This window comes from Enhydra lutris, unplaced genomic scaffold (genome assembly GCF_002288905.1).
Source record: "Enhydra lutris kenyoni isolate GAN:26980312 unplaced genomic scaffold, ASM228890v2 scaffoldscaffold15, whole genome shotgun sequence".
Classification (NCBI taxonomy): Eukaryota; Metazoa; Chordata; class Mammalia; order Carnivora; family Mustelidae; genus Enhydra; species Enhydra lutris.
The window spans coordinates 46,779,391-46,803,751 of record NW_019154099.1 but is presented as its reverse complement, the minus strand read 5'-3'; the positions used below and the strand labels follow the sequence as shown (position 1 = coordinate 46,803,751).

Sequence of the window (24,361 nt, the reverse complement as noted above, 5' to 3'; positions counted from 1 at the left end):
GGATCCTGCCTGGTTTTCTTTTCCTGGGGTAAACAGAAAAGAAAACAATATTGGAAACGTAAGAACTGGAGTTAAAAAAACAAACAAACAAAAGAACAAAAACAGCAACCCTGTAACGATGTGGTCCTGGATATGACCTAACGTGTGGTTATTAAAATAAATGTGGTTTGGGTTCCTTTAAAAATATTTTTCAAAGTCACATTTTCCCCTTTTTTTTCCTCAATGCTTTTAAACAAAATATGCTTTATTTCCTCAGACCCTCTTCTTCCCATGGAAGAAATTATAGTCTTTCAACTCGGTCTCTTATCACCTTGTTAAAATAAAGGTTTTTTCATTTAATCCGAAATGCTAGCTATCTGGCAATATGGTTTATTACATGCACTAATGTTTGTTTAGATGACAAGCGATGTTTGTGTAGAAAAAAAAAATGCCATTAGTCATCATGAGAGGCCTTCAATTAATTAGCCTCTCTAAAGGTTACAGAGGCTTCATTTCTTTCATTATATTACTTATTTTAAAGAGACATTGCATGTAAGGTTAAGATATTTGACAAAAATGACATGCTTCTTGATTGGTGGTCAAATACAGAAGAAAGAGGTTCTAAAATGAAGATGATGCAGAGCAGAGAACAAAGCCACATTTATGGTTTCACATTAGCGAGAAGATAAACAGCTGATCTTTCTGCTTTGTCACTAAGGTAGCTTTTATGAGATCGCCACAAAATCACCATGCCATGCTGGGTACTGAGGAAAGTTTTCCCAAGAAGGAAGATCCAGTGTTGATTTTTTCTTTTTTTAACTGTATTGCTCAATTTTGCCTAAATCTGATGGCCCTCAAAATGTTGGTTTTTTTGTCTTTGTTTTGTTTTTGTTTGTGTGTTTTCGTTTGTTTGTTTTAGGTGAGGAACGGAACAGAGCAGAACTGGATTCATGGAACAAAGACCCCTTAATGAAGACCCCTCGTTGGAAGACTGCTCTACTCTCCCGCATTGTCTGGGCGGACTGGGTAGTGAGGGAACATTACTCATTGGCAAAAAACCCACTTAGGCATGCGGGTGATGCCCAGGTGAAGTTTATTCTAAAGACTCTTAAAGTCTTGGCGTCTTCATACTCCACACAAATGAACTTGGTTCCTATTAACCACAGTTGGTGAACCTGAGCATGAAGAAATACCATGAGTCACCCAGGGATGCATCTTTCATTCACCACGGGCAACAAGCTAAGAGAAGGTGTTGCTACTGTGGAGGGCTCCCTGCCCAGTAACTGGAACACTGGAGATGTTAGCTGCCTTAAGAATTATACATTTTAGGGATGCCTGGGTGGCTCAGGTCATGACCTCAGGGTCCTGGGATCGAGTCCTGCATCGGGCTCTCTGGTCAGCAGGGAGCTTGCTTCTCCCACTACCTGCCTCTCTGCCTACTTATGATCTCTCTCTCTGTGTCAAATAAATAAATAAAATCTTTAAAAAAAAAAAAAAGAATTACACATTTAAAATGACAGCATACGACTGCTAAAAAGCAACCACAAAAAAATCAATAACTACTTAATAAACACTGCATAAATGTACAGTAAGTAAATATGCATATCTTTACATAATGTAGACTTCTTAACAGAGCTCTAGAGGCGGAAATTCTCAATGACATGAAGACTTGGAGTCCATGAAAATGTTTGTATTCACCCATCCCCAAAGATCTACATACTACGTTGTGTGCTAAATTGCTACTGAGAACATTCAGATCATTGCATGAAGTAGGCAATGATCAATAGTTATGTGTCCACCTCGGTTGTTGATGGAAATATTTATAGCAGGATCCTTGTCCTATATATTTGTGTGTGGTTTTACTGGGGGAATCTTTATGCAAGATATTTGAAAGGAATTGAACATTTTATCAGATATAATGTAATGTGAAATTTAATAATTTCAAATACAAATCTGATTTTGAAACTGTGGACAAACATTATCGTGAAAAATTTTCAGCAAAACCACTAACTTCATATGTGGAGGCATGGGTATGGCAGGGCCTCGTGGAAGGTATCAAACTAATGTTCATTTTCTTTTTTTTTTTTTAAGATTTTATTTACTTTTTATTTGACAGACAGAGATCACAATCAGGCAGAGAGAGAGGGGAAAGGAAGCAGGCTGCCTGCTGAGCAGAGAGCCCGATGCGGGACTCAATTCCAGGACCCTGGGACCATGACCTGAGCCGAAGGCAGAGGCTTTAACCCACTGAGCCACCCAGGTGCCCCTAATGTTCATTTTCATAATCAGATGAACCATCTAACAATTATTGTGATGGTAAGAGTAAGACATATTCACTGTAGTGAGTAACCTGAAAAGCACAATAAGATAAGTTTATGCCTAAAATACTATTCCTCACAAATCACCATGGAAATAATATTTAGCAGCCCTTAATGTAAAGAATTCTTACACACAGACCATACACGAATAATACTCAATCACAGATGCCTGGAAGTTTACCATTTAAAAATATTATTATACAGATACACACATTAAAGAAAATAAGGAATCGACTGACTGCATTTTGTCCTCTAATCCACACACCTGCTGTCAGTCATCAATTAAACAAAACCAACCCCACAGAGCAATCTTAGTTGGTGTTCAACAGGAATTCTAACTTTTGTCTACATAACTTCAAAATCAAGAGTAAATTCAATTATTTAAATGAAAGACGTAAGAGCACCCACTGATTTTCAGAGAACAGACTGAATTTTCCACACTGTTAACATACTCAAGGACCGACTACTGGTTCTACTCCTCTTTTATTCATATACATCCTTCGTGCCACAACTGTGTTGCTCTCAATTCCCCACAGCTATGCCTTTTAGCCACGTGTCCACGTCCTTCCTGAGTAATGTCCAATTCCTTTCGTAACTTTGAAGACAGTTTTCATTCTGTCTTTTCACAAAGTCACTCCTGGTCCTCTCATCATAAAATCATTTCATTCCTCTCTAATATTTTATCTATTTTTTTGCTCATGGCACTAATCAGTATTACAGTTCTTTATGCTCTCATCTGAGTGACTCTGTGGGGCTGTCACCTTCTTAGGGACAAGCACGGAAGCACTTGCGGATAAGGAGAAGAGCGGGACACAGCCGTCCTAAATGAAATCCTCACTTTTTGTGTTGGGTTCCTTATGTACATTTTTAAAACTACAATTATTACACTCATTTCGAAAAGAGAGAACACGAAGCCCCAAGAGTTCGAGAACCTTCTCAGGTCACTTTGTTAATAAACTGTAAATTCTGCATTTGAAACCTAGTTTCTGACTCCAAGGCCTGAGCTGTTGACCTGGCTTTTCTGTTTGTTTGTTTTGAATAGAACTTGGCATGATATATAAGCAAAGTAGGCCTTTCCCCAAATATGGGGAATGCGTGAGTGAATGAAGACAATACATTGACTGCATCAGGCACCTAGAATCTACATGGAAAAAAAAAAAAGAGAGAGAGATGTTTTTGATTTAGAAACAGCCAAGAGAAAAACAAACTCAAACATTTTTTAACCAAGTGCCTGAATTTTGGGGGAATGTATTTAGCAATTTAAAAACAGACAATGCTAATATTAATTAAAATTGGCTCCACAACTCTTCTAACTGCAGAATACAATCGAGTTTTACGCACTAGAGACTAGTGAAACCTTCAAACTAAGGACAGGTTGTGCCTGAGGGCTAGTCCCTGGTTTTAGGGAGTCTTGGAAAGTTCCAGGCCTGACAATAGCCTCAGAAGCCATTTCTCTTCTTGAAATGTTTGGGCACAATGGAGAGAGAGAGAGAGAACATGTGTGGCTGACCTAATGATAACTGGGCCATGGGTAGAACTGTGAACTATTGTTCAAGAAGGGCGTTAAAAGTGTTCATATTGTTTTTCCTTCATTCTCTATTTTCCATAAATCCCTTCGTGAGAGGATTCATTTTAAGTACTCCCTTGACCTATTCTTTAATATAAACCATGGTTTACTGCATCACATAAATCTTTAGCTCTATGTTGTCCTAATTTGAAAGGGCTTCTACGTGTCCTCTAAATCAAGACCATCAACTCAATCACAGGAAAATTAGTCCAAAGTTGTATTGACAAAATGTTATGAAGTATGGGAGCAGGGGGGATACTATCCCCAGAAAATAGAAAATCCCCTTCCTCTTACAGAGATGTGGTTTCTACTTTTCATTTTGTATTTATGAACTAAGAAACATAGAAATTAAAAATTCCAATTTATTTTTCATAAGTTATTTGAATAAGTTTTCATGAGAAGCCATATACTAATTATTATTACATTTTTACTTCAGTATCCTGACATACCAGGTTCGGTTTCCTCCCTCCCCCCACCCTCACAGACATAAATTTAAAGAAACTTTAAATCCCTTAAAACTTTAAAGTTAAGTTATTCAAGTTTTCTACAAAAAGCATACATTAATTTAGATTCTGAAAATGCTACTAAAAAAGTTAAAAGTTATTTAAAAAGTTACATGACTTCAAAACATCATCCAAGCAAAAATTAAAAAATAAAAATAACAAAAGACATGAAGAAATTAAAATGCATTTTCTAGATTGTGAAAAATAAATATGTTAGATCCTACGAACTAGAAAATAAAAGAGAAAACAGATTTGTGAAAAATTCAAACAAAGTATAATATTGATGTGCAAAAGATCAAATGAATTCTGGATCTTGAGCATTAATTCACTGTCAAAATCATAGTAAAAAAAGAGGCTTGCTTAATGTATAAAACACATAGTTTGATGAGAAATTGGTATTTTAATCCTGTCTAACACAGTGGGGACTTTTTATTGGCAGATTTTAAACTGACCGCAATATTTAATGTGATAGAGCAAAGACCTCTGTCATCTTTCTGCACCCTATATTATGTCCTGATAATTGACCTCTCAAGTCCACTGAAACCAGGACACTGAAAGACTGTTGCAGAAACGTGGGAGGGCTTAAGCTAAATAATTCTGAGTCCCATCCAGACCAAAGCATCCAAACTTCCAGTGTGCAAACCCAGGAACCTATCCATGGTGACTCAGGTGCATCTGACCTCTCCATGTTCATGCGTATGCAAACACACACACACACACACACATTCGTCAAAAAGCAGGATGAGTGTATTCTTCTCTGTCCACGTGTGCATGGCGTGTGTGTGTGACAGAGAAGAACACACTCACCCTGTTTTTGGAGGTAAGGATTTCCATCTGTGCTCCTACATAAAGACCATCTTCACTCTAGGCATCTGAAATTAGGTCTATTAAATCCACTGAAATAAATGCTTCTGAAATCAAATATGACTTTCAGGGTTATGGACCCTAAGAGTTAATAGAGAACTAGAATGCAAAGCTTCCCGTTTTCTTCTGTAGTATTTATTACTGAAACCAAAGTAATTCACGTGACCAGAGTGTGCCCTTGGGTCTGCGGGGGCCAGTGCCGTAGTTCGAAGGCACCTCAGCACTGTTAAATATGTTCCATAGTAAGTCAAGCAAAGGAAGATAAAATAGAAATAGGAGACCTAATCCCTATACTTAGAGAGCTCAGATTTCAACAGGGAACAGGCAATTGATCATACTTCTTAAAAAAAAAAAAACACTAAATAAGTAAAAATGACCAGGTTGTCAATTACATTAGCACTGAGAAGGAGACAGAAGGGTTAGGGAAACCAAAGGCTGTAATGACCACAGCACGGTTCCTCTAAGAGGAAAAAGTATGCAAAGAAATCTTCAGAAATTAAAAAAATATGTGGAGAACGACAATTTCTTCAAACACGGCAAGGCCTTGGAGGCCAGATCCCCTGTTATCTTACTTCAAAGTTTGCTTTTCATTTTCAAGTTGTTTGGATTCAATTAAACCACTAGGTGAGGAGGAAACAGCATGAAGATCATGTACTACTATATATAGTCATCCCCAAAATAATATTTGTCCATTTAATGAATATAACAAACCTTCTGAAAGAATAATAAATGGAAAATTCTGAAGCTGCTTTGAGTGATGTCTTAAAATTTCTCCGAGCGCTGTGAACTCTGCAGGCTTAGTTGGTTCCTGACTCTACCTCCACATTTGGCTCAGTATTCTATTCCTATCCAGTGGAGTACTTGGAACCCTGTAGAATTAATTGCTTAGGCAAAGCTGCCTTTCCCTTTTAATTTGCTAAAATGCCAAGCTCACGTAGGTGTTGTCATTCAACTAAAAATCACTGGGTAACTACTGAGCAATATAGAAATGTTATTTATAATGTACTTAAAATTTTACATTTTACATTTTCTTCTGAATCTTGCCAAATTTTGTGTATGAACAGTCTGCTTGTCATGGTGCCGCTGTATCTTCTAAACAAGAGTTCAACATTTTGGAAGGCAGCTATGCTTACCACTATACCACCAACGCTGCACAAGAGTTCAACGTTTTGAATCACATGTAATAGGTTTGTTAACAAGCCCGCTCATGTGGGTAAACTAAAAATGCCATTTCTAGCCAATGAACAATAAAATGCTGGGTAGAAGCAGGAGATAAGTAGTCTCGGTCTGAGTTAAAATCCCCATAAGTTCTGTCCTTCTTTGTGATTTGAAAATGGTACGTTCTGTGCAATTTACTATTATGAAATACACAAGGCGTGAGAGAGACAGTCTCTGTTGACACTGTTGTGTATCCAGAATGGATTCACAAACTAAACATCTTCCATCCTGTATATGCTCAAGTCAGTTATCTCCTGTTAAAAAACCTTTTTGTTATAGAAATGTAGAAACCATACATAAATGGGTATATTATAATAAACCCTCATGGACTCATCGACCGACTTCAAGCATTATCACTTTTCCTGCTCCACGTGCCTACCTCAGGGACTCCCATCAGGACAGGGTATGTCATTTCAGATTTCACCTGAATCGTTTTCTTCTAAATCTTAGAACTCTCAAAGCACATAAATGCTTCTTATACATTTACCTTGTTATTTGTCTGAAAAAGGCAAACCGTGTTGTCTCAGCAGAGGAGGAACACACACGTTTATTCCAATTCCCTATGATGAAGGAAAGTCAAGAATCTTGATACAAAATCCCAGTTAGAGTGAGTGACTCATACTGCTTCCCACCGCACATCACCCTTAACTAGAGATAATGAATTTTCCATTGTCATTACGCACCCCATGCAGTCCAACCGTCTACACTGAGCTGAGTGCTCTCAGGTTTGAAGACAAAAATGTTTCCACCGAGCTCTAATTTACACCACCATTAAATATTTTTCTTGATTTTCATTAAAATAAGAAAATCAGTTTTCTCTATTCAGTGGCAGATCAATTTAAGTGAAATAAAATTTCTCCTATAATTTACCCATACTTACTCAAAGGATTCGTGAGCCCCTGTTAGAGAGCAGATACTTGTCTGCTCATTAACATTCATGACCAAGAACCCTTCTGGTAGGGCTGGTTTCAGCATCTGATAGAGCAATACTTAAAAGAAATTGGCTTGTCTGTGAAACAGCTGCTCGGCAAAGCCACCATGCAAGGGAATTGGTGATAATAAGATGATAATATTACAACTACACTGGGACCATAATGTATTTTAAGTTACTTTGAAGTGTGTGGTAGGGGTCTAAGAATTAAAAAAAAGATTGGTAGTCCATCACAGAGGACACAAGGCTGTTTATGAGCAGTGTGCTTCCTTAGTTTTGAATGATCTGTCCAAAGAGCAGAATACAAAAAAGAAAAAAAATGAAGGGAATTCCAGAAGGAAGGAAAGAAGGGAGGAAGGAAGGAAGGGAGGGAAGGAGGAGGAAGGAAGGAAGGGAGAAAAGTGGGGTGTTGGGGAGGGAGGGAAGGGAAGGAGGAAGAAAGAAAAAGAAGACAAATTTCACTTGTACAAAGATTTGAGTTCTTCTTGCATTGCATTTAAAGGACCCCTAGCATGGACCATCTATTCCAACATTGTGCAGAAGCAAGGCATTTACGATTTGTAAATCTGTTCACTAGTTCTGCCGCAGATGAAATCCCTGGTTAGCTGATTCTTATTTTTGGAAAGGCTGCCCTTTGGGAAAATTGGCAGATTACTTTTCAGTGATAGTATGACAGTTTCCAATTTCTAAAGCCCAGTTCTGCACACTGTGATTACCAGAGGTGTGTCCTTCAGATAAAATACATGTCATAGAGGTGGTGGCCTAGCAAAATTAAAGGAGGTGCTCAGCTAATTACTTTGTAAGATAATTAATGTGATAACCCTTATGAATTATAGTTAGCTTGTTATTCTGTACAGTGAACAAGGGTACTAGTAGCTTAAGAAACATATATCACACCAGTTTATTCTTGAATAACATCATGGAAGCGGTACGTGAGTATGTGTGTGGTTTTGTGTGCATTTGTTGCTGAGCTGGGACATGGAAGTTAGTGGTGTAAGAGGTATGTCAGTGTGCTTTATTTAGAAAATACTTATCCCTCTTGAATTCCTAGAGAATCCACCAAAACAACAAGGAACAAACCACCCAATGTGGAACACAGAATATTGTTTCAAGAATAGCAGGAGTCAGTTGAGAACTATGGTGGTTAGGATATAGAAGTATTCACTCCTTCCCCAACCTTCACTTCCATGAAGTCATCTCCTCCCTTCTCCACTGATGTTGGGGATGACCAGGAGATGTGCTTTGGCCAACAGAACCTGGGAAGAGAGCGTGCCCATTCTAGGTTAGGCGGTAAGGGGCATCATGCCTCCACTTACGAATTTTAGTGTCTAAACTCCACGACGAGGAGAAGACCAAGATGGACAGCTGCCTCCAAAAGAACAGTGAAATCTAGAATGGACCAGACCGAATCATAGTTTAGAGCCAACCTGAGTAGGGCAGAGACAAGAAGAGCCAAACTCCTGACAATCCAAAGATGCACTGCAGAAAAATAAGTGCTTCTTGTTCATGCCCTGAAATTTTGTTGTTGTTTCTTACAAAACAATAGAAGACTGATACAGGACTGGTACATTTCTATAGAATATCTACATAACAGATCCACACTAAATGTCAGTGAATGAACAGTGTGTCAAAACATCAATAGTAAATATGTTTAAGACATATCCCAAGGACTCTGAGGACATACGCACAGAATCTGTCTCCTCCTGCCCCCTCTTTAACTAATACAATCAAGTCATTCTTTAAGGGCCCTGGACGTCCCCTCTTCCAGAAGTCTTTTCTGACGCCTCTAAGTACAACACTCTATTCCCTCCTTTCTGTCTCCAATAGACTTCTACCATATGATAGAGCCAATCTTGCCTTCTTTACTGTTGGTTTTAGAGGCACATCTCCCCAACAAGGTAAGGTAAACTTCATGACAGACTGTGAACATGTTTTTGTCATTATTAGCTGTCTTTTATCTACTACACCCCCAGTTAAGTATCTTCTATATGGAACGTTCTGAATAAATGTTTCCAAACTGAAATCAAACACACACACACACACACACACACACACACACACACACACACACACCACCCATGTGATAGGAAATACAGAAGATTCTACTACCATATGGAAAACTACTTAGTGGTTCATCCTTTTCGATTAAGTGTTTTCTCTAGGAAAATTAGACCGTATTTTACAGATATCACTATATTATTGTCATCTCCACAGTATATAGATGAGAAATGATATTTAAAAAGAAAACATAAGCAGATTTGCAGCATAAAAATATTATGTCGCTGTGTATATGTTATTCCCACATTCAGTAAAATGAGAATTCTGAGTGTTACTACAGAATAAGTTCTGCAGAAGGATGGAAATTACTGCTCAAATTTTTTTTTTTTTTTTTGCTTTTAAAAATGTACTTGCTGCCAAAAATCTCTGGACAAATGTATATCATTAAAATGCATAAATAAAAACCAGGAAGGAAGTAAAATAATAAGACCAAGAAGAACAAACTAAACAAATAAAAAACCATATCGAGCTTCAAATGTATAAATTTCAGCTCAAATAAATCTGAAGAAAAAAAAATAAGCAAAATAAAATATCCCTTCAACTAAATTTTTCTGTCTCTGAATAATCCATATTCCATATAGATTCCTAGAGAATAGGGTGCTGGTACCCATATTAAGATAGAAGCTACAAGATAAGATAAGAGATAAGAATAAATAACATGGCTTAATTGATTCAATAACATTTTTGCACAAAATGTTCATTCCCCTTTAACCAAGGCTCAACACTCAAATGAATACTATTCCTGCCTTTTCCAAAAATATAGGTACATTATTTACCCACCAATATCATCACTGCCTTGTTAAAAGAATATCAGTAATTCTGAGCCAGCACCCACTTGAAACAAATAAAAGCTTAGTTAGAATTTCAAGCAAATGTCAAGTTCCTATCACATTACTATTTATAAGTCTGACGTAAGTCAAGAGTATTGGGTTACAGTCTTGGTTTCATTCTTCTTGGTGGAAACTTGGCAAGTGATTTACCCTCTCTAGGCCCCAGGTTCCTTGGGAGCAAGACTATATTTAGGTGGGTAATTATCTTTGTTAAGCTTTAAAAAAAAAAAAGTCCCATTCCACTTGTCTCTGAAAGACAGCATCACATCCTCCCCACAAGCACTGGGACTGGACAGGCACAAGAGACATATGAGTAGATGCTGGCTTGGTGAAACCTTAGCACATTTGGGGGCTGGAAAGCACGGGATAGTTCAAAGGGTCCTGGGGCTGACGATTCAGGAAGGCTCAGCCTAGGACTCGATGATGCTGAGTCTCCCACTGAGTAGCTCTGCAACTCTGCTCTGTGGTTCACTTTGGTCCATAGCTGAACATCTGTAAGGGGTGAGGAATACGGCCAGGTGTCACCCTAGTATCACTATTACTAATATCAGAGTGTTTGGTTGTTGTGTATTTTCCTAGAATCCTAACACATGAGCCACTTAGAAGCATGAGTGAGGTTGAGTTTTAGACACAAATTTGACCGGGTCAGAGGGTCACTACACACAACAATATTGGGAAAACGAGTGGGTGCACAAAGATGTCACTCCCTTTTTTATATTTGTATATGAGTTACTTATTTATTTTGCACACTTCTGGCTGTCTGGGTGTTTGGCAGAGGTGAGACAGGTGAGAAGTAAAGGTGTAATGCTATGATCATTCTGCCAGGTGTTTCTGGATGGTCCTTGTGATGTAACCCTGGGGGTGTGACAAAAGTCTGGGCTTGGCTACGGAGCAAATTGAGTACAACCCTGTACAGTTCTGAGGGAATCTTTGTAGGCAAGGTCCCGCCAGCAAGGGGATGGGCTTATAGGGCTAGATAATGTGAGCCAGAGGCAGAGATTTGACCAGAGAGAGGGGAAAGAAGAAAACAAAAAACAAAACAAAAAAAACCCACAAAAAAACCCCAACTAGCCAAAACCTTGTGAGACACTTAGAAAAGTATCAGTGCCAAGAATATAAACTATTACTTTACATACCTTTGTCATAACATTTCAATCCTATGTTTAAAAAGAAAAAGCTACTCAGGTATAAGAAAATTCTCTGCCAAAGAATGAGAATGTCTGCAATTGAGATTAGACATATATTTTTTCAATTTATGGCCTCTCAACTACAAATTTTAGGGCTAATGGGAGTATGAAGCCAAACCTGTCCATTTAGGAAAGCTGGAGAAGAATTCATACGAACTTAGCTTCTGAGCACCCAGTGAATTGTTATAATTTTATACAGTTTCTTCTAAATATTACCAAAGATATTAATAAAAACTGGAAAGATTATGGCAATACACAGAATGTTATCTTAACATTTTTGGAGTTTCAAGTTTTAAGAGTCACCTCTGCCACAAAATGAAAAGCCAAATGGAATCAAAACATTTCTAGTACAATAAGGAAAGTGACAACTGTAGACTAATGGCTAAAAGTGACTGAACTTAGCCTTCTGGATATGGTTTGGACAGAATCACATGTATCAGATGCAATTAAAATTGTTCTTGTACTTAATGAAAATAGGAAAGGGAGTGGTCACCTTCTCATGGAAAACAGTCATGTATATAATATAGCCAATAAAAACATGCAAAATCCAGGAGATAAGTCAAGATCCCTGAGAAAGTGGGACCAGAGTCAGAAATGCAAAAGGGACACTTTGGATCGAGAGACCCCAGCAAGAATGCAAAATGACTCACGAACTGGAAGCTCCTAAAAATAAACTCCAAGTCTTTCAGAATACCACTGATTGTATCTGGGAAAATCAGACTCAGAGGGTAACATTCCACAACTGATCCTAGATAGTTCTGTGCTCATACCAACTGATACTCATCAATGAGGAAGTCTGTTGGGTTTTTGTTGTTGTTGTTGTTTTCTTTTTCTTTTTTTTTTCTTTTTTCTTTTTTCTTTTTTTCCTTTTCATTTTCTTTTCTTTCTTTCTTTCTTTTTTTTTTTTTTTTTCTTAAGCTAAGGGAAAAAATGGACAGTTGCCACATGAATGCACTCCTGTTCCTGAAAGGTGACTCAGCAGGATCACCTTCACGGGATAAGATGGTAAATCATACAACTGTGTGGCTGACCTTCCAGAAACTGTCTAAACAGACAGCAGAACTTATAATGGGAACTTTGAGTTTATTTACATAGTTTATTTATTTATTTATTTACTTATTTTTTAAAAGACTGAACCCTTCAAAAGCTGAGCTCACCAGGATCACATGTTGAGTTTTACAAATAAAGCTGGCTGATAGCTTCCTTGGGAAAAAACAAACAAACAAACAAACAAACAAAACCAAAAACAAAACACAAAAACTCAACTTCTCTCCCATCCCAGCCTAATGCGGTGAGATGCAGTATGAGGAAAAGAATTCATCACCCCCCATGTCAGACCTAATCTTAACAAAATCAATGTCCTGTCAAATCAATTGACATAATGCCCCACAGTACATTTAAACAATTTAAAACACATCTGGAGAGAGAGACAGAGAGTCAGAGAAAGATGAAGAGAGGTTTCTTTAGTAAGACCAACTAGATGAGATCAAGGATTCTAAATTCAAAGATATTAAAAGTCATTGAGATGAGAATACAAGTATCTGGCTCCGTCCTTTTGAATGGCTTTACACATTTAAAAAAATCAATCCACTCCCCACAAAACCACCTTACATGAAATATTTTTATTGAAGGAAATATACACGTGTGTCATGAATGCTGCCTAGAATTATTTCACTGCAACTTTGGAGTACAGCTTAATAAAGGCACGAGAATCATTTCCCAAAGACAGGTAAAAGTCAACAGCTCCAGATCACTCTCCCTGCTTTCTGTAGCAAACCATAAGGTGTCTCAATTTGCCTCCACCTGAAGTGATACATTACATTTCCTCCAACACAGAGCCCCTACAGGGACTCCTGAATGTCACTGGATTTGTAATCTGTCAATCAAGGGGAACAACTAAGTACTCCCTAGTTTCATTCATGGGAACAACATTCACAGCTTCACCTCTAAGTAAGGAATTATTTTCATGCACATCCACAGATAAAGCTGAACACAGAGTAAGGGGCAGAGGACGAAGGTGCAGATGTTGGGACACTGGGCAGAAAAGATAAAGTCCCACTGACTTCCACGGAGAACGTCACATCACCTTAAGCACTAAAAACACTACCAGGTAGACCTGTCTCTCAGAACTCAGAGGGTTGATATGAAAGAAATTGGTGTTACTGTAATAGTTTAAAGCAGCAATGAAGCAGAACATTTTGCCTGTTGCAGAGAATAGAAAAAGGAAAATCCAAACTTCGGCCAGCCTTTTCTAACGGGCTTTACCGTGCATTGACTGGAAAGGATGAGGGAAAAGATGGCGGGTCTCCTGGCCCAGGACAACTTAGTGTGACCCTATGGTACAAGGCAAGGTCACCACAATTGGCAAGTCTGCTTTACAAGGAGCGACAGGAATTACATTCCTTTCTTAAAGCTCTAAAGACTACACAACCACCTGAGAATATTAACTTTATCACTATCATTATTAAATCAGTTTATAAAAATCAGATTGCTTTTGAAAAAGGTTTTTTCCTGAAGTTCAGATGAGACTATTCAATGCTGAAACCCCAGTAATGATTACTTTCACTCTTTGTGCTCTCTCCTACAGAATGTTTATTTAACAAATAGAATATAGAAAGGAACTTGATGGCTTATAATCAGGAAATCAATAGAGGACTTAAACCTTACTCAGAACATACTGTCACCGCAATGTAAAATGTGGCTAGATTCTTGGAGGAGCAAACTCTGAAATAAAGGAGTCCATGTCAGCAGCACTGAAAACAAGTCTGTCTTCTTGAAAGTGTTGTTATATTTCAAATAATTTTAAATGACATTTAATTATTTTAAAGAAAATCCCCAGATGAAAAATTAAGACAAGCTATGATGTGACAAAACCTGAATTAGAATCACTCTAATCATGAAAAATTAAGCTAAATCTTTCAGAATAAATCTCACAGGCAAACCACAAATTCAAAACAGTTCCTTGTTAACTCCGGTTGTTCTAAGATATTACTACAAAAGTTGTCAAGAACGCTGATGCTTTTTCTAAATATAGACCAAGTTATAGAAATGTTTAAGAAGGAAAGAAAAGATACTGCATTAAAAAAAAAAATGGTTTTCCCAGAAGACCGAGAGTCTAAGGAAGGCACCCCCAGAACAGAGAGAAGCAGAAGTCATCCCACTTACCGTCGAACTTCTTGTGCCTGGACACGAACGTGGTGCGTACAAAATGGCTCGTCTCCTCCACGAGGTTTTCAAACTCAAGTTTGCTTTGCTGGCTTAACTTGTCTTCCATTTCTGTGGTGCAGCATGTATACTCTTGAGGGCAGATTCTTAAGTGTTCCCCTGCCATGAGAAGGTACATGTCAGGATGGGATGATAAGGACTTTGGGGAATTTACTTCTCCAACATTCCCTTCCAATCCTGGGGCACCTGGTCCAGCAACCTTTTGGACCAGCCCTGAGAACGTATCTGGGCCTCAGTGGACTTAACATCCCAAGCACTCAACATTCAACATCAACTTCAGTTGAACCTGCTGTGGTCTGAACATTTGTGCCTACCCCCCCAAATTTGTACGGCCGAATCTTAACACTCAAGGTGATGGTATTAGGATCTGGGGTCTTTGGGAGGTGATGAGGTCATGAATGGAATTGGTGTTCTTATAAAACAGACCCCAGAGAGCTAGCTTGTCCCTTGGGCCCATGAGGACTCAGCAAGAAGATGATGTCTGGGAACAAGGGAAAGGGCGCTCACCACACACGGAATCTACCTGTACCATGATCTTGGACTTCCCAGCCCTCCAGAAGTAGGAGAAATAAGTGCCCTTTGTTTATAAGCCACCCAGCTTATGCTATTTCTGGTACAGAAGCCCAAACAGACTAAGACGCCTGATATTTGGTTTCTGTCCCTGCCATATAAGGGGAAGTATATTGAGGACCTCAGAAGACCATGACAATGTCCCTGCTTTTATTTGAGATGTACCAAGTGGCACCAGGTGACAAGAGATATAATACAGTTATAAGTGTGCTTGTCTTTGGAAACCTCCAGTAACGCAAAAGACGCTCAGTCCCATCAGTCTGTTTGACAGCGAGGGTGAGACAAGATGGGGATAATTCCTTGTGTTCTGGCTCTGCCTGTCTGTCTGTCAGAATGCATCAGCTGTGCTCTCGGGGAAAGTGAGTGTGTTTTCAATGGCAGGTCTAATGTGCCAAACATTCCCTCAGTTGACAATTCTTGTCAGAGAGTAGATGTTCTCCTGCAAGGAGGAAGGCCCTGGTGTATTTAATTAATGCTTAAGTTCTATGGAAATGTAAAGTAAAAGGTAATGAAAGTCAAGTATTTAATTCAACATCTTTATCTCTGGATATACCAGTTCACTTCCTTTGGCAATATTGCTTTCCTCTTTTCTTTCTTTTTCTTTTCTTTTTTTTTTTTTTTTTTTTTTGCTATTTGCAAGGAGGAAGTAAACCTCTGCTTCATGAAATTAAAATAGACTATTAATGCATAAAATGTGAATTTCCAATTGAGGCAGTTCTGTTAGTGTTAAAATGTTTGGTGGAACCTGTGGAGGGAAGAAGAAAAATCCACCAAACATCTTGGTAAGCAGAAACAACAAATTGCCCCTGGGATCAAAGTCACTGTAGGACACTGAACTCCAAATGCACAAAGTACTTGATGTGATAATTAAAATTCATTTATAATGCTTAACAGTACTTATATAAAGTTATGTCCTGTGACCTGTATGAAGTAGAGGTTGTTTCATGTTTATGTCACTTGATGCTTTAGTCTAGCTTACTTAAAACAACCCCAGAATTAAAAAAAAAAAAAAATGACAACAAATGTGTACTAAAGTTAGATCTTCCATAACTCCTGGAAGGGAGGGAGACCATAAAATATCATATGTATATTTTTTTAAAAAAGAAAATGAAAATGCCTTGTACTTGAGAGCGATAACTATCAACTTCAAGACGGCAGTTCCCTCCCAGGAGAAATTAGGATTTGAGAGAGTGCTCAAATACTTGTATCTACAATCTTTTATTTCCTAAGTTGTTTGATGGATGCCTGATGTTTGTCGTACTATTAGCTTTGCTTTCTCTGTACAAAGAAAATATTTTGTAATAAAAACTTGGAAACGTGTCATTAAAAGGTAGTAGGCACGACAGCTGTGCTGGAAAAGAGAGCAGGGGGGAGGTATGAAGAAAGAAAAAAACAGGCTGCCCTTGACATTTAGAAGACAGCCTGGCAACTCACAGCTAGGTCATGAGAGTCTATTACACCTAAACCATCTCACAGAAGGCCAACGCCAGACAAAATTACTCTGAGACCATGATAAATGAGACAAAGCAAAGCCACTTCAAAATTTTGTTTAAGCACACACAAAAACAAAGCCCTAGGTCATCCAAAAAGTACTGAACATCTCCTCCCTGAGGCAAAATGAGTGGATTTCCTTACCATTTACAGATGGATCTCTGTACTACTCTCTCTCCTTGTTGATCAGATGTATTGAGAGACTTTTTTGTAGGTTGACCTCTCCTTTCTGGAAGAATCCAATCGAGGCTGAAGCTCTGGTTCTCCGAACCCTCCCCAACCCACCCAACTAATCTCTAAGTCCTATAACCGATTCTTTCAAAGCCCCTCTCACTGAGAAACCCCTGGTTCTCCATGGTGTTTTCTTGCTTGAGGATAAGAGGTATCTTATTCAATTACAGCTGTGTTCCTAATAGGTTCTCACTAGAAGGTACTGACTATACCAAAATGGGGAGGGATAGACCAAGATGAATTTTGAGATTTTTCTTCAAGTTATTTTGATACTCGCATCCTGGTAAAAAGCAGAGTTCTGGAGGTTAAGACACTGGTAAAGAACAAAAGTGGCTTTATCAAAAGCAAATGACCTACAAATCTCTAATTTACTTTTTATGAAATATATATCTGATAAGGACAAAACTCTGTATCCAAACTGAATGGTATTTAGCATTAATAATTCTGCATAATGTTCCTTTCTCCGATCATTATAAAACATTTCCAAAAATCTCCTTCCTCTATTTCCCACCCTATTGTTTCGCAAATGGAATGACCATTTCTCAAGATTTAGTACATCGGGGCTGCATTCCACTTCTGAATCATTACAAGTGAGTTTTCAGCAAAATGCATTGGACTTTTGGTGACAAGCTGATCAAAAGAGAATAAACATTTTATGACCTGAGGGAAATAGCTGTATTTGGGATATTTGTGGAAGAAACACCATGGATCTATCTACATTCATGAAATTAGATTGGGTTGGAAGCACTGTAATCTCCAATCACTCCAAGACAATCAGTACTTTATGTGGAGTGATAAATAAAAACAGAAGATACTTACTTCTTCACAGGACAACTTTATATTTTTTAAAAAAATATATTTATTTGAGAGAAAGAAAGAGAGAGAGTGTGTGTGTAGGAGCAGGGGGGAGGAGGGGCAGAGAGGGAGGGAGACGCAGACTCCCGGCTGAGCAGGGAGCCTGATGCTGGACTTGGGCTCAGTCCCAGGACCCTGGGATCATGGCCTGAGATGAAGGCAGACACTTAACCAACTGAGCCACCCAGGCACCCCTTCGGGACCCTTTAAACCAAACTCACTGTGTCTGCCTGTGTGTGTATGTGTGTGTGTGTATAGGGTCATGAGGCACGTGTAAGTGGCTACCATTTTAATTCAATGCGGTATCAGATATTTTATAGAACTGGTAGTGTCCTCAAGAAGTCAAGAGCTTCATGCAGACCCAGGCAGAGAGTTAACTAGAGACGTGGATAGACAGACATAGACAAGCACGGAGAAAGAGAAGATTTGGAGGGATCACCAGAGTGTTTTAGAAACCTGCTGTAGGAAGAGTAAATCTTCCACGCAAAGTACTTGTTAGAGTGTCTACAGAGAGACCAGGCTAATGTCCCTGGGCATACAGGATCCCAGGTTGTGAAACGTGTGGTCGAATCTAGGCTGAGCCTCCTCTTCTTTCTAACATATGAGAGATAAGAAGGTTGTGGAAGAATCCACCCATCGAAGTACATACAATTCCTTTCTCCCCCAATCTGAGGTCACTGATATTGGTCAAAACAACCTGGTAACTTGAAATGGCCAGAAAGACTTAGGGCAACTGCACGATTTGTTCTGACTAGGTTTGTTCATTTATTTCATTTTTGGCTCTAGTACGGGGGTATGTAAACCATGGCCTCTGGGCCAAATCTGGCCCACCATCTGTATTTGCAGGCCCAGAGAATAAAACGGTTGGAGAAAAAAAAATCAAAAGAATGATATTTGTACTATATGGAAGTTTCATGAAATTCAAATTCAATTGCCCATAAATAAAGTTTTATCACAAGACAGCCTCACCTCTTCATTTATGCATTGCCTGTGGCTGCGTTAGTAGGCAAAGACTAGAGCGGGCAGGACAGAGACCACAGGGACCTTCAACTTGAATATTTACATTCTGAAATCATATCTGGCAGCTACTCTCCCATACAAAGAATTAGCTCAAGCCCTTCCTGTTCCAATTTGTCCAAATGACAAGAATATGAAACTTTTCTCAGCTTAGTACATCGTGCTTCCTAACATGAGTATTTGCTATAATAATGGGATGCTTCCAAAGTGGTAACTTATGAATGAGAAGAAAGTGTTGTCCTTTATGAGCTTCCCATACACTTTCTCAAATTCCCTGAGATTCTCTATGTTATTTATGACGTAATTAGATACAACATTTAGCTCAATGGGAGTACCGCTAGATACCTCCAATATCACTAATAGTAAACACACGGAATAGTTCATTCCAGGAGATCAGGATAAGAGATCACAAATGCAGAAAGTGTGGGATGGAAACAACAATGACTGCATCTTCACTTGTCAAATATTTACTGAAACCTACGTGCAACTCACGATGATAGGTTCACATCCGTCAAGGTCAGGGGCAGGGTCATGCCATCAACTTAAACAGGTGCATGCTTTCTCGGGGTACCTGTGGTTCACGAGGGTGAATCCCAGGTCCCTGTATTTTTGTGGAACTCTTCCCTAGCTGTTCCGTCAATAAGGGAAATTACAGAGGTGAGAGGAGGGAGTTCCACTAGGAAGTGAGAGATGGAGTGAAGGCTCAGGGACATACAGTCAGACTATAAATTGTCATGTTTCCTAAGCAAGAAAAGAATGTTTATTCCTCCCTTTACATGCCTCTTTTAACTGTGTGTCACTCTTCACAACATCTTTCCCCAAATGCCTGCCCAGATGTTTGTTTTCACTCCAAGACACAGAGGTGACAGGAGAATTGCGATTCTGCCAGATCCCGCTCCCTCCAGGGACAGCCCTGGGTCTGAAAACTGCCAGGAAGAGACTTGGTGAGCAGCACGAGCAGGAGACAAGAGGACCTCGTTAACCACAGAAGCCAGCCTCTGTGGGTCTGCCGCAGCAGACTCTCTGCCCTTGGAGGTAATACACGGGGACCTCAGAATACACATTCCAAACAAATCACCAAGATGAAGTACCCCAAATGCGTCACATTTCACAGTCTGTAGCCAGCAAACGCTTGGCTTTTATAGAGCTTTGGAGTGTGGAGGGAAATTACTAACCTTACATTTCCTAAAAGGTTGGTAGAAAATCAAAAACTAAAAAGGCCAAAGAAGATGGCGAGATCTCACACAACAGAGCTCTTTGATTTCTGAACCTCCAAACTCCATTCGATGACAGTGCGATATTTGTTCTAGACTTGGCCCTCTTCATCAGTACGGTCTACGCCAGAATGCTTTCATCCTTGAACTCTTAAAACCCCACTGTCGATTAGCAGTGTCTGGTACCAAACTAAGTCTCCTCCTCTTTTGATATGTCACCTCAAATAACCATCCTATTTGTTTATCTGGTGCCCAGGAAGCTGACTGAGCAAGTAATCTGAGGAAACAGGCTTGGGGGAGTGAAATACTCTAGAAGAAGTGAACTTTCAAAGAGACTTTTTGATAGCTGAAATAATTTAAATTGGAGTTAACAGTCCTGGACTGTTTTCAGTCTCATAAAACTTCTCTACAAGCTAATCAGGAGTGGCAGAAAATAGGAAAGCCGTAGTTTTTAAATATATGTTCTAGTTCATTTCTCTAAGTTCACATTCCCCAAACCTCCAAAATAGCACTTCTTCAACATTTCTCAGTGTGAAGCATTATTATAAATGATCCTTTCATATCTTGAAGGACTGCTTCTCTTCAGCAGAATGGTTCACTGCTATAAAATCAGAATGTTCAAACTTTCACGCCAAGTTTTTAAAATTCAGTGTATGTTCGACATCAGCAGATCTTTCGTTCAAATAACCTATATCAGTGTCATCCTTTGACATCAATTTCCCAATAAAGACTTTAAATACTAATTCTTTTAGTTACAGAATGTTCACTCAGTATTTTCCAAATTCCTTTGGAGGGAACCAATAAGTTAATTGTGTAAACTGGTTCCAACAGTTGCAAACAGAGGATTTCAAACATGCCATGAAGATCTTTTCTTTCCTACCTCCTTGAGAATAAGACTCACCAAGTTTGTATTTCAGTATAAACTTTTCATAGAGGAAGTAGTCAAACAGAATCTCTTCAACATTCAAAATGTTAATTTTTTGGTCTCAAGAGAGTTCTTCAAGAATTAAGATCAGTAAAGAAATATTGCTCTCATTATTTCTGTATTTCAGACTCAAACTAAAAGATATATAAGCATAGAAAACCTCAATTATACTCTCTAGGTACCTGAGAACAAGATAACCAAAACACCAAGGCAAAGATAAGAATCCCCAATTCCACATCTCCCCTCCCATTGCAAGGTACACCTTCTGTCTGTCCCACAGTTATAAGCACTCCCTGCAGGTCAGGCACTGTGAACTATGTGTTTTTATTGTCTTTATTTCACAAACTAGGAAACAGAATTATAGAAAGATTAAGTGGCTTCATCTTTAAGCTAGAAAAGATCTGTCTCCAAAGCTTATCATTTTAACCCCTCTAACTTGTGACAGGATTCACTGGACTACAGCAGCAAACTGAGAGACATCAGAGAATATCTTAAATTTCCAGATAAACTTGACATGTGTAGGAAACTGCACAAACTCAAGTATCTGACGTTTCAACATCATTATTTTTACTATATTCTTTCAATGACATTATATCCTTATGAAGTTGGTTTTTTGTTAATTTTCCTTAATTTCCTTAATGTTTACATGGGTAGCATGTGAAAATCAGTATGGAACAGGAAATGAAAGTGGTGATGTCTAATTTGAGTGTAGGCTTTGAGAAGCTGTGTGCTGCCCATTAGTAAATAGTTGTGACTATTTAAGAATTAAATTTTCAGAATGTTCCTATAATGTATATGCCATGTTTATAACTGGCTACTATCTCCTTATGAGATACATGCTTAATTGTTCAGATTTAAGAAGAAATGGCTAGTACTTCTTCTGGCCTAGGGATACGGTAGAAAAATATTTTTTGCAATAATTTTGTCTAGTAACATAGAGGAAACACTTATTTCCATGCTGCTATGAGGGTATTTTTTAGATGTGGTCAAGATGTATGACTTAAACTAAAAACATAATACTCTCAATTATGTGGGTGGCCCTCATCCAATCAGTTGAAAGCCCTTGTGAGGAAAAAAACTGATGTTTCTTTGAGAAAAAGAAATTCTGCCTGAAGACTACAGCATCAACTCTTGAGTTTTCAGCCCTATCCCATTGCATAAGTCAATTCCTTAAAAAAAGATGTGTGTGTGTGTGTGTGTGTGTGTGTGTGTGTGTGTGTGTGTGTCTTATTGATTCTGCTTCTCTGAAGAACCCTGACACAAAGGCCTCCATGAAAAGAGACTGTATGGGTACTTCTGTACTAGCTCCAAGTGCATCTACAACAGCGCTCATCACAATTGCCACGTTTATCTCTTTTACCCAAAACTTAGCACCATTGCTTACTCTTTTTTTGCCACTTTCACTGCCTATCAATCCCAGTATCTGAGATATTATAGATGGAGTCAGTGTTGTGTTGGTAAATAGTTGTGTTGGTAAATGAGGAGGAGGCGTGATTTGTACTGTTTGCCAATTCTCATGGCATGAATACACCTACCATGGCTGATTTCTAGCTACTGAAATGATGTTCCTAAATATTGAGCTCTGAAAGGCTATACAAATGCTCAATAAAGAAGGTCTAGAGGCAACATGCCTCAACATAATAAAGGGCTGATACGAAAAACCTACAGTTAATGCCATATTTATCATACACACACACACACAGAGAGAGAGAGAGAGAGAGAGAGAGAGAGAGAGAAAGAGAAATATTACTCAGCCATCAAAAAGAATGAAATCTTGCCATCTGCAACAACACGTGTAGAGGAGTCAGACAGTATTGCGCTAAGCAAAATAAGTCAGTCAGAAAGAGATAAATGCTATATGATTTCACTCATCTGTGGAATATAAAACAAAACAAAACAAAACAAAAGAAATGAGCACAGGGGAAAAAAAGGTGATAGAAAGAGAGATATACTAGCCAAGAAACAGACTCTTAATTGATGGTTACCAGACAGAAGGTGGGCAAGGGAGGGGGTGTTGGGTGAAACAGGTAATGGGAATTCAGAGTACACTTATCATGATAAGCCCTGAGTGATGTATAGAGTTGTTGAATCACTGTATTGTGCACCTGAAATGAATATAACACTCTATGTTAACTTTATTGAAATTGAAAACTTAATTAAAAAAAAGAAAAGTCATGGAGCGGCACACCATCACATAACATTTCCTCCACATAACTAGAAAACACCCCAAGAGTACAACAATCATGAAATAATTAGAAAGTGATGAGTTTCAAGTATTTATTAGCTTGGTTTTCAATATGATTTATTTAACTGTAAATTATACAATTTAAATTTTAATAATGGCTATGCTAAGGGACGCCTGGGTGGCTCCATCTGTCGAGCATCTGACTTTTGATCTCAGCTCTGGTCTTGATCTCAGGGTCCTAAATTTGAGCCCCATGTTAAGCTCCACACTAGGTGTGGAATAAATAAATAAATTAATTAATTAATTAGTGACTGTGCTTAAGCACAGGCTCACAGAATTCTTGAAAACTGTAATAATCCATTCTTATAAGCCAGAATGTGCTAATGCACCACTACCTGAAGCTAAGTGTACTGTATATTGTTAACTGGCTGCTTCTTTCAATTAGCTGGGTTCCTGAATTCAATTAAGAAGCCCCCAGACCAAAAGAATCTGCCATTTCCTCTACCTACATTTAGATCTATGGGTCTATTTGCCTCAAAGGGAAATTGGTTCTTTGCAGTCATTTCTGACTGCCGAAGTACAAATTCCCCTGAGAGCGCTGAGGAGGAGTGCAATAGAGCAGTTATTTTAAGAATGGCAGACAGTGGGGCACCTGGGTGGCTCAGTGGGTTAAAGCCTTGGTCTTGGGCTCAGGACATGATCCCAGGGTCCTGGGATCGAGCCCCACATCGGGCTCTCTGCTCAGCAGGGAGCCTGCTTCCTCCTCTCTCTCTCTCTGCCTGTCTCTCTGCCTACTTGTGATCTCTGTCTGTCAAATAAATAAAATCTTAAAAAAAAAAAAAAAAAAAGAATGGCAGACAGTGTGGAACATGGCTAGCCTGTGTGCTTAAAGGAAAGGTCCCCACTAGCGACAAGCAAGGTTATCGCCCGGCAAGGTGAACCAAGGTGATGGACCCATGTTTTGCAATTTTCAGTCGCAGACTGTTGCCACTATTCAAAGACTCGGGGAGACAGTGGAGAGGGAAGCTGTTACCCTATGACGCTGTTATAAAAGACCTAAGGTTCATTATACCATAGCCACCTGCTCCTACCCACTGCTATTATACCCGTAACCAGAAATTATGAGCCCTGTCTAACTTACTTTTGACGTGTTCATTGCCTTTAGCATAGCTATTTGCACACGGGAGTTTCTA

At 38.8% G+C, this 24,361-nt stretch overlaps 1 protein-coding gene across 1 annotated transcript in view; it reads right to left on the bottom strand.

Annotated features, from left to right (window-relative positions):
- LOC111146965 (glypican 6) overlaps window positions 1-24,361 on the bottom strand; it is a 1,144,597-nt gene that overhangs the window by 798,561 nt on the left and 321,675 nt on the right. Inside the window, exon 2 of the mRNA XM_022502741.1 lies at window positions 14,621-14,779. Coding sequence (XP_022358449.1) covers window positions 14,621-14,779 — 159 coding nt within the window. The remainder of the gene's footprint in view (window positions 1-14,620; window positions 14,780-24,361) is intronic.